The sequence below is a fragment of the Odontomachus brunneus genome, unplaced genomic scaffold, assembly GCF_010583005.1.
Source record: "Odontomachus brunneus isolate Ranch 3 - 2012 unplaced genomic scaffold, Obru_v1 Obru_scaffold_096, whole genome shotgun sequence".
NCBI classification, from domain to species: domain Eukaryota; kingdom Metazoa; phylum Arthropoda; class Insecta; order Hymenoptera; family Formicidae; genus Odontomachus; species Odontomachus brunneus.
In genome coordinates, this window is record NW_022639546.1 from 1124668 (window position 1) to 1137018 (window position 12351).

Consider the following 12351-nt stretch of genomic DNA (forward strand, 5'->3'; position numbering starts at 1 on the left):
AAAAAAAACGAGAAAGAGTGAGAGAGAGAGTGAGAGAGAGAGAGAGAGAGAGAGAGAGAGAGAGAGAGAGAGAGAGAGACAGAAAACAGGAAAAAAATGCTGGCAATGCACACACAGCGGAACTCGTTTTGCAGATGGAAATTTCGTCCCGGCGAATTTTTCGTCGCGCCACCGCGGGGAACGTTATGCAAGTTGTCTCGCGGAACTGAGACTGATTACCACCACGAAAACAGTAATAGATACGGCAAAATTTTACGGGGCGAAATTAAAGTACGTTACAGCTTTATCCCCGGACGCCAGCGCGCCGTCCGTATATTTGTGAAATGGAAGAATCTCCCTGCGACCTCGAACGCGAAAATTTCGCCATGTCCCGTATTAAACCCGCGCTTTTTTTCCCCCGGCACGCCCGAAAAAAAAGAGAATCCGATCTCATCGAAATCGTATCGATTACGGCGCTCGTGCTTACTAAAAACGATTTTATAATCTGTAATATCAGTCTGTATAATAGTGGTATCGCGGTGAATAAACACGCGCAAATGGTGCATGGAGCAATGTTCGGCGGGAGGGGCGGGGGCGTAAAATGGCGCAAAAGTTTCGCCGATTCCGCTCATAATTTTATGCACTCCATTACATCCGCTGTTATGCACTTTAATCCTATTTCGTGTTTCCTCTATTTCGCATTGCGCGCACGCACGGTCCTTACTTTCACCATTTCGCGATTATTCTAACTTGCTTAAATTAATTCCAAGTCGAATTGAGAGAGCAACTAATAAAACTCGAATGCACGCGCTTGCAAGTGGCGTTTGTAGATTTTTGCGACAAACAAAACTCGTTCGTTACACTGAGGCAAAAATATCGAGAAAGCAAGACAAACATTCATTATCATAAAAGGGAGTAAACGATTGCTTCCGTGAAAAGCGAAGGTTTCGAGGAAATACATAATTTTTTATTTGACGAATATTTCGTGTTTGCATAAATATTTAATTTGTATAAATATTTCATTTTCATAAATAAATGTGTTGTTAGTACTCAGCGAATAAATATTTTCTGTCTTTTGGACATTTCTCCTCTCAGCGCGGAGACGCGAATAAATCATTATACCTATCATTATTTCTATTCGTGTCACAAATACTTATTGCACGAAAGTCTGTTCCTCCTTCGTTTCAAGATTCAGCTGTAATAGTGCTTAAAAAAAGATAAAGTAAGGCGCCGATAAAACGAAGATATAATTTCGTGAAAATCATATATAATTAGAAACAGAATATCCACGTCTCTGTCTCTTTCTCTCTCTCTCTCTCTCTCTCTCTCTTTCTCTCTCTTTCTTTCATTTTACTCGCAAATTCCAATGTGACTTTCATTCGAGTTAAATAAGTTATTCCGGTACGTTTCTGACCGAGTAAAAAATTACTTGTTGTGCGCGAAAAACATTTATCCTCTATTTGCGCGAGATTAAAAAACAAAATCCAGCGGAAAATATTTTATCTTTAATTTCGAGTGAAAAAAATTTTTATCCTTTATTTTCTTTTCATTTAATCTTTTGTTGTCGTGTAAAAATCCGATTGGGAGCCGGGTCCGTCGATTATGACATTTCGCGACGACGGCGCATCGTGTTTATCGGCGCGTGGAGTGGCGGATAATGTATAAATACTTGCCTATCTTCCCCTGCACAGCGCACAGCCACGAGAGCAGTATCAGGTAGTCGCGTATCATCTTTCCGGAATGGCACCTGTAATTAGAGATCGTTTGAGTGTTGCGCTGTAAGCTGCCGCGCGAACGATAGCCGTCGCGGGATTCCGCGTTTCATTAATTTTGGCGCACAAGTCCACTGTTCTCGCACCCCCGCAACCCCTTCAGTCCCCTCTTGCCCTCCCCTTCCTCCGCCGCGGGATTGCGGCTAAGAAGTTGAGATGGAGTACTCGCGCTGAACGCGAACGGTATATTCTCGGGGTTATAAAAGATGATAAGTATATATGCTTTCGCGCGATATATGCTGTGTGCGATATTAAAGCGGAATAACGCTTCGCGCAGCTTAAACGCGATATGCAAATAGGTCGGCCATTAATGTCGGATAGCGGCCGCGGCTGCGGATAATTTCGCAGGCGCGCGCGCTCACCCGTAAACGCACCGAATTCGGAGCCCGTTCCGGATTTTTTCTCGTGTGTCTATTTCCAAGACACACGAGGTGACGAAAATCGATCGACTCCCACTTTTCCCGTCATCCTGCGGAAATTCGCGATCGCGGCAGCACACCGCCAGGCTTCATTTACTCCCGTCGTCCTATAATTCCAGTCGTATTGGCGTACACACGCCTTTAAACTCCAGTCACAGACGGATAATTTTTTATCGATTTATGCGTTCGACGTGGGCGAAAGTATTTGCCACGAGCCGACAACGGAGTTACATCTGTAAGGGCCGATTGTTCCAACTTTTTGGTAAATCATGCGTCCGTCTCTGTCTAATTTGAAGAAAAAACGAAGACAGACATATGATTTAACTGTCAGGTAGCTTACCAACAAGTTGGAACAATCGACCCCAAGGAATAAACCGCTGACACGATAGTTTCCGCTGTATACTTATTTTAGTTTGAACAATATTATATGAGATATACAAGAGAATACACTCTGTGTCCTTCCTAGTCTGCTCCGATTTATATCTGGAGGAGTAGTCGCCGGAATCTTACAGAGCACACACATACACACACACACACTCATACATACACGTACATTTGTAGTTCACATGTGGAACAAAGAAAACTGGCCGCGTTTCGTCGTCGAGCTCTCTGAGCTCAGACCGTTTGCTTCGGATCTTCGCGGATAATCAATACTAATTAAATATCGATCTCGCCCGCAATGTATTTCGCCGCGTTGTCGCCTTACCGTATTCTCTCACGTCGCGAATAATTTTTGTGTCTTTTGGCGTTCGTCATAACCGAGCGTCCTTTATATCGATTATCGCGAGATCACGATACGCAAATTTAACTATATCAGTTACGGAAAAACTGTCATTTATATATATTAAATGAAGGAGAGGTTCGTTGTAGAATATTAAAGACATTATTCGGCAATCCTGATTGGTCAAATGTTGCATCCTTATTGCTAATCCTCTCTGAGGATTCAAATATCTGTCTCTTATACATTTGAGGTGTCAAAAGATTCTTTAGTCTTTCGATGATTTATATGAATTATTTACAAACATGTCGTTTCTCTCTCTCTTTCTCTATCTATCTATCTATCTCTCTCTTTATCTGTCCATCAATCTATCTATCACTTTTTCTCCTATTTCCTCCCTTTTGCGATTATTTTCGCGAAGAACGTGGAATTTTACGCATTCTGCACACTTTATAGATTAAATTGAAGGAAATATTAAATTTACATTCCTTGTACGGCTGTACCTTGCCTATATTTCAGGCATTGACATTTCGCAAAATTGGCAGGATCGAGTGTAAAATCAAATTCCGTTTGCGTCAAACGTATGAAATTCATTATTCTAGGGAAAATATGTGACGTACAGCCGCGTATAATTAATGCAGTGCGCGTCGCGCGGCTATTTCGTTCCCGGCGAAACGTAAATATTCAAGATAAATGACACTGCGGGAGGTGATAAACAAGCGCTAATTTGGGATTTAATTCGGTGAAAATTGTTCACTTCGTCGTGCGCGAGCAGCGAAGCGGGCGCTTCACTCAAACGTCTTACACGCGAGAGAGAGAGCGCGCGATTTTTATTTATACAACGCGCGCGAACACGCGGTTAAACGCAAACGTGACGAATGTGTCTAACGCGAGCCTTTTTTGGCACCCTTCCGCACTCTGTAACAATTGACCGACACTCGCGGAGAAAGACACACTCGTGGTTCTCGTTATTTTTCCCCACTGCATTTTCCCTTTCTATTGTCCGAAATCAGATGAGAGGACGATTGCATAATTAATCCTTTAACTTTTGCAGACCAGGCGGCTTTTCGCCCGACTTTTGTAGTCTTTCAAGTAGACTCTTTGAAATAAACTCTTTCGAATATATCAAAGGGTAGATTGGTCAAAAGTATGAGATTCCTGCCGCGCCACTATAGTGTGGCTTCCCGAATTGTAAAGCCCCGCGGCACACGATGCTCGATTCTCCGCTGTGCATGGAGCGCAGCATAATTTTGACGATGGTAATATACATTATTTTGCACATTCTTCCTTCCATGCACTAATTAGTGCATCAGAATCACACCGCATGCTCGAGTTTCATTTATATATTCGAGTGTCGCGTCATGTCATAGGAACGACATAATGAACATTGTCGTCATTCAAACTGTGCTCTGCGCTCCATGCAGAGAATTGAGCATCATGTGTCGCGGGCTTAAGGCGATACCGACATAACGCAGTTTCGTAATTGTCTCTTTTCTTCTAATTGGATGCATCAAATTGAAAATGCCTTTTACAGAGTGAAAGTACGAACGTTAATGAATGGCTGACGCTAAACAGTTGCATGAAATCAACAAAAATTTTTTATGATCAGTCGGTAAAAAAGAATTTTGTTAATTTCATGCAACTGTTGAGCATCCAACATTTGTTAACGTTTGTACTCTCACCCTGTGAAGGCATTTTCAATTTGATGCATCCAATTAAAAGAAAGGAGAAGAATCTTTTTTCTTCATAAAATGCTCGTAACAGATGGTCTTTATCAAGAATTTTGTATTGTAAAACTGTACCGAGTAAAACTGACCGTCGAGGAGCACGACTTTCTCGATGTACATAATTATGTACACACACTCCTATGTGCAGGATTTAACAAACTTTATAACCGTGATAAAATGAACATAAAAGCATCGAGCTTGTACTTCAATAAATCGCTTGACATCGATAAAAAATTGAGAAAGTAAAACCCGCTTATTTCGACATCAACGATTTTGCTCCGCGTACGATCGCCATATTGGTTCTTCCTCTCAGCGGGAGAACCGCTATTTCACGGATTAGAATGGAGGATAGGAACCTATCTCCGACGAATCGATCGTATTACATCGATGGAACCATTATTTCGCTGATATAAAAAACTGAGGAAGAGGGAGAGAGAACACTCGAAATGAGTGCACACACAGTTATGCATGCTGGGTCTTAAAGGGTTAACGCAATCGAATACGATATGAGCATCGCCATGCACGGCTCGCAGTTTTTCCCATTGATCGACTGTAAATTGCGCAAACTAGCCGTCCACTCAGCCCCCACGGTGTATCGCGTTGAGCCGAGCCTGTGAACGTTTAACAACGACCACGAATAGGTTGAGGGGGAGAGCGCGGGACGCACGTGGAGGCCCGTCCGCGGGCCACGGTGGATTTCAATTTGCGAGCGGCGCACGACAGGAACGAACGACGGGCGGAATTACGAGGAGGACGAAGAGGACGGCGGCGGAGCTTTTGGCAGCTACCGTGCGGAACGCCTCTTTGTGCCGCCGCGCCACCGGACGCAAGTTTACGGTCGGCACACGCGATTTTCTTGTTCGCCGGCCAGCCCGCCGTGCGCCACGGGGGTGAACAGGGGGTTGACGACTTAATACGGGATAATAACTGGCGGTGTCGATACGCGTCTTCCACACGGATGACATTAAATGCGCGCGCGCGCGCGCACACGCTGCATGAATAATTCGCGGCGGGGAGGCGCGGCGCGGTGCCGAAATGTCAATACGCGATATCGCGATGTCTCGCGGCGCGTAATTGCGAAGGAGTAATTGCGCTGACGATGATTCGGGTTATTATCTGGGGGATCGATTGTGTGTCCCCCGACGGAATTCGTTAACACGCCCGCTCGTAGGATTCTCCCGCGCGTCAATTTGCGCATATGACGACAAAGCCGGGCGTTAAGTCGCGACGTATCACCGGATATCGCGTCATCGTCCCGCTATGTTTCTGTTTCGGGCCAAACGTCGCGAGGTCTGAACATCTATTGTTCCTACAGAGTGAATGTAAAGGGTGGCCTTAACTTACCGCACCATCACTTCGAGGAAAGAAGGAAAGTAAGTCACTCAGGAGCACCTCTCTCTTTTCCCGAACTTTACTACTAACGCACGCGAAATGTACAACAAAATACACTCTTTACCACGGCGAATTTCTTACAATTTCTATACGAAATTCTTACCAAGACAAAGTCAAGAAGACGGCGCAATCACAGGTTTACACGCGGTACGCACGGATGGGTAGACCTGGCCACCAACTGACAAGCACACGTGCAGTCCCGCAAAAAGGCTCACCAGACGTGTCGGTGAGGAATTGAACCCGCAGCGTATCGGCTGACCTCTAATTATTCGTCGTAACAAAGCCCGAAGTGACTCACACGAAACAACAACACGACACGCACGCAGCGGTCACGCAGCGGTCACGCAGCGCACCCGTGAGTCACACACACACAACACTCGCTCGCTGCAGGATTTCTCCCGAACGCCGTAAAGAATGCAAGAGCGCTTGCACCTCAGGAACAGCATTAAGCAAAGCTGCCGCGAGAGGAGGCCTGCCGCGTGCAACAAACGCAAAGATTCATTCGGTATGAAGGAAATAGCTAGACAGAGAACACGAGACAGGAAACAGAGAAGCTGGCAGTCCACGGGCGACGCATGTGACGATCACGTGCTCACAATGGTCGCCACAGAGACAGCTTCCTCGCTGCACGGCGCGCACTCGCAAAAAGACAAGCTTGAGCAGGGCTATGCAGCCAGCACCACGCGAGCTACCCGGCAGAAGCACTCTGCACGAAAAATATCACGGGCGTGCACGAACGCGGAAAGTGGCCAAGCCGGACCAACCTTACTCGCTAAACGCAGAAGACGGCGACCTGTTGGCAAGAGAGAGCGAGCCGAAACGCGGGCTACTCTTAAAACGGCTGGACCGCGTAACGCGGCGATAGCGCGAACAGCTGGCGCGGCTGTAGCCGCTGCTTGCGACGACCGACGCGTGATGGCGGCTGCTGCCCGCTTCGTGGAGGAGTCCGCGAGCCCCGCGAAGGCGGAGGCGCTACAAATGTATGGGAAAAAATCGGCGAGAGACAGCAGTCAGACGGTTTTCATGTCAAACAACTGATTGTTGTGATTAGCTGATACCAAACATCTATGTGAAACGAACAAAACATTTTTTATCGGTAACTTTTTCTCGATTTCATGTAACTGTTCAGCATCAGTCATTCATTAACGTTTGTACTTTCGAGCTACACGAGAAATGACGAGGAGACAATCTTCCTTTATATTTTTATGATCACAATAATCTTGTAAACCGTAGATTAAACAGTGTTCTGTAACAGATATACAAACATACTGCAACGTAGTCATATTGTAAAATCTCAAGCTGTCAGTCAGCGTGATATTTGTTTCATCCAAAAATTCGGTATGTACTGGACCGCGTAACGCGGTTCATCCAAAAATTCCTGTACATACCGAAAGTATGGATGTTTCAAGCGGAAAAATATTGCAGGACATTGCTGTACTCTTGCATCTGAATTTAGAAGTTAAGAATATCGGAAAAATTTGCAGAAAGACTTCTACACATGCACGATTAGGTTTTCTGCTAAATATGCCAAAACACACACATTATTACACATATACAAGAAGTACGAGAAGGATAGCGTGATTGTGTTAGCGACGATCGTCTCTGCGTTATCGACATTTTTCGAGTTCATCGACTTCAGCATTCCCTTGAAGATAGACCAACAAGAATGTTTTATTTCAATCTTTTTATGAGCGAAAATTGCTTCTGAAATATGGGATGTGTCATACATTTGCAAAAAGCAACTCACAAGAATGGAGAGTATTAATACCAATTTTGCAGACGGATGTCTCGGCTGCTTCTAAATTATTTTCGTCCATCTTTTAACTGCAATATTATTCCGATTTTAGTGAGACTCATTTTAACAGTTTTAATAAATTTTAATAAGTCTGTTCTCACAGGAACATTTTGCGGTTTCGTTTCCACTGTTCCTCGCACAATGAATATGTAAACAAAGTATATGACCGACTAGAGCCAGTCTTCTCTAATCCATTGAAAAATTAAACAAGTTTCGTCGCGCGCGCGCGCGCGCGTATGTGTGTGTGTGTATGTGTGTCAAAATGAGACGGTGTTTTCTCCCAAACCGCTTCCAAAAAGTATTTACGATGCCGTCCCATTTAGCTTACACTAGCGTTTTACTAAGCGTTTTACTAAGCGTTTTACTAAGCTTAGTTTTACTAAGCGTTATATTATTTGAGTGAAAAAAGAACAACATTTGGTCTTGTTATTTCTCGAATTATTTCTAGGATTCAAATGTTATTTTTGCAATTGTTATTTCTCGTGACTAAGTCCTTGAACGAGCTCTTGGCATGGATTAGAATGACATCTGAAGACTGATCCTTCACGAGTCGAGAGAGACAAGTTCTGGAGAAGAGATCGCGCTTCTCGCGATAGCCCCGAAGGCGAGAAACTTGTGAAAAACTACTGGCTCGTAAATATTCATGACACGCACGACGTGTAATTACTTGCAATCGCGTGTCGCATCGCGCAAATGGTCGACGTCCGAGTCGCCATAAGAATTTCGCGTAACATGTTAACGCGATAGCCGTTTCAGTGCGCGAGAATAACGAGCGCGTAAATGCTGTTACGCCGCGCGCGCTGAGTTTCGGATTAATAACTCATCGTGTGCGCGCGTACGTCACATTGCACGCGCGCGCCCGTAAAAATGGTTAAAATCTTAATTGTCGTGATTACGGGCGAACCGGGAGAGAGCGCGCGCGGTACACCCCGATGAACGCGGGAAGCGTCACACACGACCCATTTACGAGATGCAAAATGGACGTAACTCAGCCACTTGAAATCCCGCGTCGCCGATATATATGCATCTCTACGTGATACATTCAGGAGTTTGTTATCGATCTGTTTCAATCTATTTTGACGTGGAGATATCTTCCTCATCCATCTTGGAGCGTGGAACGCGAACGACTGATTTGTCGCACGCTCTGCCGCGACAAATCCAAATATTTCATTACGTCATCTTTCATTACTTTCGAATTTGATTTACCCGTGACGCGCGTTACGGAAAAAGGATCTCCCCGAATTTCTGGATTTTCAACAGCGAACGCCAGAGACGGGACGATGCATTATGCAGCCCTTTACGAAAACAATTTAATATTCGTCCTGTGCCGCGTTCTCATGTAGACATATTAGGGGAGTATTCCACCTGGTTGGGTTCAGGAGATCGATTTTCCTTCTTTTTTTTATGTTTTTTTTCTACATATTTTAAAAGTCCGAAGCCTTGAGGGCTACACACGCGAAGTTCTAAATGCAAATTCGAATGTTTGTCGGAGTTACAGGCTGTAAACTGAAGCGGGGCACAGGTAGGGAACAAAGCGCGCGCGGGCAGGGAGGAAGTTGTTCGGCCGATTTACGAAGAACTTTTTTCTCAAGATTTATTGGAACGATACTTTAGAACTTTGGCTGTACCCAAAACAGCAATGAGAGAGCTTCAACACTGCGGCCTGGCAATTCGCTCCTATCCTTTCTGCGCTTCGAAAATTACAGGAACTGCTGCTTTTTTTTTTTCTTTTAGTAGAGCCTGCACTTCTTCAATGATGAATTTACATTCTTATTGAAAGTCATGATGTTGGGAATAAAAGTTGATCCTCAAGCCTAAATTTTCACGACGAACGACTGAAAGTTGCCGAGCGTCGAGGCTTATACAAGTCACGGCAGGCCAGAATGGCTCGTAAAAAAGAAAATATTGCTAAAGAAGATCTGTTCGAAGAGGCAGGGTATTCCGTACGGAATATCTGGAATATCTCTTGGAATACCTGATTAAAAGCAAGTAGTCAAAATCTATAGATAAATACGTAAGATAATGACACTCAAAGCTTCGAATTCGTTTCCCTCAGAAGCACATTTTTCAAGAATTTGCGGAAATAATAACTAAAAAACTATTTTAAAAATGTCACTTTCTAGGTTGACATGTTTATAAAAAGCATATTTCTTTACAAAGTGAGCTACGATGAACAATATTTACAATAGTTTTTTCTTTATATATAAAAGAAGATGAGGATTTTATTTGAGAGAAATATTTGGAAGGCCGTTATATTTTCCTCAATCTTTAGTTTTTAATACTACTTCTAGTTCAACTGATGCATGAACTCACGTAAATCAGGGAAATTTCTTCTTATGAAGAAATTTCTATTTATGTTTTAGGTCAATCAGTGTGCCTCTCTCAATCACTTTCGCAAAGTGAAGGAGATGTACTCGTTGCAGTTCTCACTTTAACGCCATCTACATATGATCCATTAGATACAGTCTGCAATAGAATACTATAACAATCTACGAAAGCTAACAGATTGTAAAAAAAGCCGCATCTCAATTGCGCACTCCAATACTTTTTCCCACACGAATTCTTGAAAACAGACATTTTTCCGACCTAACAAAGTGGAAGAGTATTCTCTTGAATTGCACGCAGCGCGCTGCTACACGCTCCGTCAAATCCCGGATCGTAACTGGTGATAGTAGCGCGTTGTCAACCGGATGGTATCAGCGGTGTAGTCAAGCAAGATGGTCGAGGAGACTATAAACCTCCGTCCGCGTCAACCCTCGACACGTCTCGTCTATATTAGACCCGTTGTGTCCCGTCCTTCGGGTGGTGCCCCTCTCGCGTTGGAAAACGCGCGTTGACCTCGATGCCGCGTCATCCGAACGACCTCGTGGTGCACGGATGGCGGAGTAATTATCGGCGCTCTTAGGTCGCGGTGACTAACGAACTGTCGTCCGCCGTGCGGGGGGGCGTCGCGGAAATCCGTTTTCCCGATCGCCATCGAGCGCCCGGGCGCTCTTTATCGGGGGGCGAGGATCATTCCTCCCCTTTACTACACGTAATCTTTCTATCCCTCAGCCATCGGCAATCAGCGTGGCGTCGGCGGCGGGATCGCGATAAAGCGGAGGCACGTAGCTGCCGTTCCGCCGCTCCTTCGCGATATCATTCGCAGCACCGTGCCGGTGCTGCATTTTCGATTAAGCCCCGGCACTTGGGGCGCCCGGAGAGAGTAACAGGCGCGAAATAAAAGGATAAATCTGTATCCTCGGTGGGAAAAAGGACCGACACGCTCCTCGGCACCTTGGTTTTCATAGGAGCCTCAGAAGCCGTGAGCGCTTCACAGCCCGAGACTTCTCAATCTCGCTCTTCAATTGCAAAATTATCGGTTCATCGATGCGCTTGATATCCCGAACAGAACACTGACCAGTTCCTCGCCGATAGCGCCAAAATTCCACTTCCACGAGATGGCGCTAAGCTTTCACGAGAGGAGAGTGCAGCTCCTTTTGGAATCGATCTGTATTGCCTATCAAAATGATGAAGATCGGAGAGATTCAAAGGTATTTGGCGCGCAATAACCGTGGCTGCAGTTCAGCGCGGACAGTACACAGAGAGAACGATTTGGTTGAACCAAATAAACACACTTTTTTGGAATAGTCCAAACGAATTTTTTGATTGATCGAGCAAACTTCTGTTTGACGCAACAAAAATGAGTGAATCCCAGATGCGCACATTGACAAACGGACACATACAATCATATGTTGTTATTTATAGAGTCTCTAGAATATCTCTAGGCACACGGCGTTGTGGTTGGCTGTGTCCGTTTGTCAATGTGCGCACCTGGGACGCTCCCAAAAATATTTATTTGCGGCTTACTTTCAAAGAAATATTTTTGTTGTGTCAATTAAATAATTTGTTTGGACTATTCTAAAGAGACATTTATTTAATTCAATAAATCATTCTCTCTGTGTACTGACGCCATCTCGTGGAAGTGGAACTTTCAATGGGCCAGATCGCTGGAATCCGACTTTGTATATTTGTAATCTACGTAAACTTTATATTAATCTTAAAATAATGTTTGTATTTGACCGGTCAATGGATCAGGAGATCCGGAAACACATGAAGAAGAAGACTCAAAACTTTTTGGCCATGAACCTGGGCCAGTGGCCTCCTGGCTGCGTTATCTTCAACTCCGGATAATCTGTAAGACTTGACGCGATATCTATAATCTATAATCCACTTAAATTTATTGCAACGAATCGGATCGGCTGTATATGAATTGGGAAGCTTCGCAAGAAACGATAACGCGATATTTTTTGCCGCGAGACGCGTTAGCGTTCGTATCACCTGTGATATTGTACGTACACAAAAGCGCGCGGACGAAAAACGGCGCCGACCTACGTGAAATTCTTACCGACATCGCGCGTTATTGTTACCGCGAAGAAACATTACGATTCTAACGTCGGAGAGAGGGGGAATAGGGAGGAAAGGAGGAGAGAGGGGTAGAGAGAGAGAGGGGTAGAGAGAGAGAGAGAGAGAGAGAGAGAGAGAGAGAGAGAGAGAGAGAGAGAGAGAG

The 12351-nt window shown here is 44.7% G+C and overlaps 2 protein-coding genes across 8 annotated transcripts in view; one reads left to right on the forward strand and one right to left on the reverse strand.

Moving 5' to 3' along the window:
- LOC116848492 (glutathione S-transferase 1-1-like) overlaps window positions 1-12351 on the forward strand; it is a 165838-nt gene that overhangs the window by 69472 nt on the left and 84015 nt on the right. The gene's annotated exons all lie outside the window — the stretch shown is intronic.
- Window positions 1-12351, reverse strand: part of LOC116848490 (acid sphingomyelinase-like phosphodiesterase 3a) — a 105926-nt gene that overhangs the window by 35704 nt on the left and 57871 nt on the right. The window contains exons 1-2 of one of the 5 annotated variants that reach the window (XM_032824621.1): window positions 6772-6857; window positions 1653-1726 (exon numbers count right to left, since the gene is read on the reverse strand). In XM_032824621.1, the coding sequence (XP_032680512.1) occupies window positions 1653-1710 (58 nt within the window). In that variant the 5' untranslated portion in view covers window positions 1711-1726; window positions 6772-6857. Of the gene's footprint in view, window positions 1-1652; window positions 1727-5959; window positions 6035-6110; window positions 6539-6771; window positions 6858-12351 lie in introns of those variants that run through there. The other 4 variants (XM_032824624.1, XM_032824622.1, XM_032824620.1 and 1 more) reach the window with 4 other exon arrangements.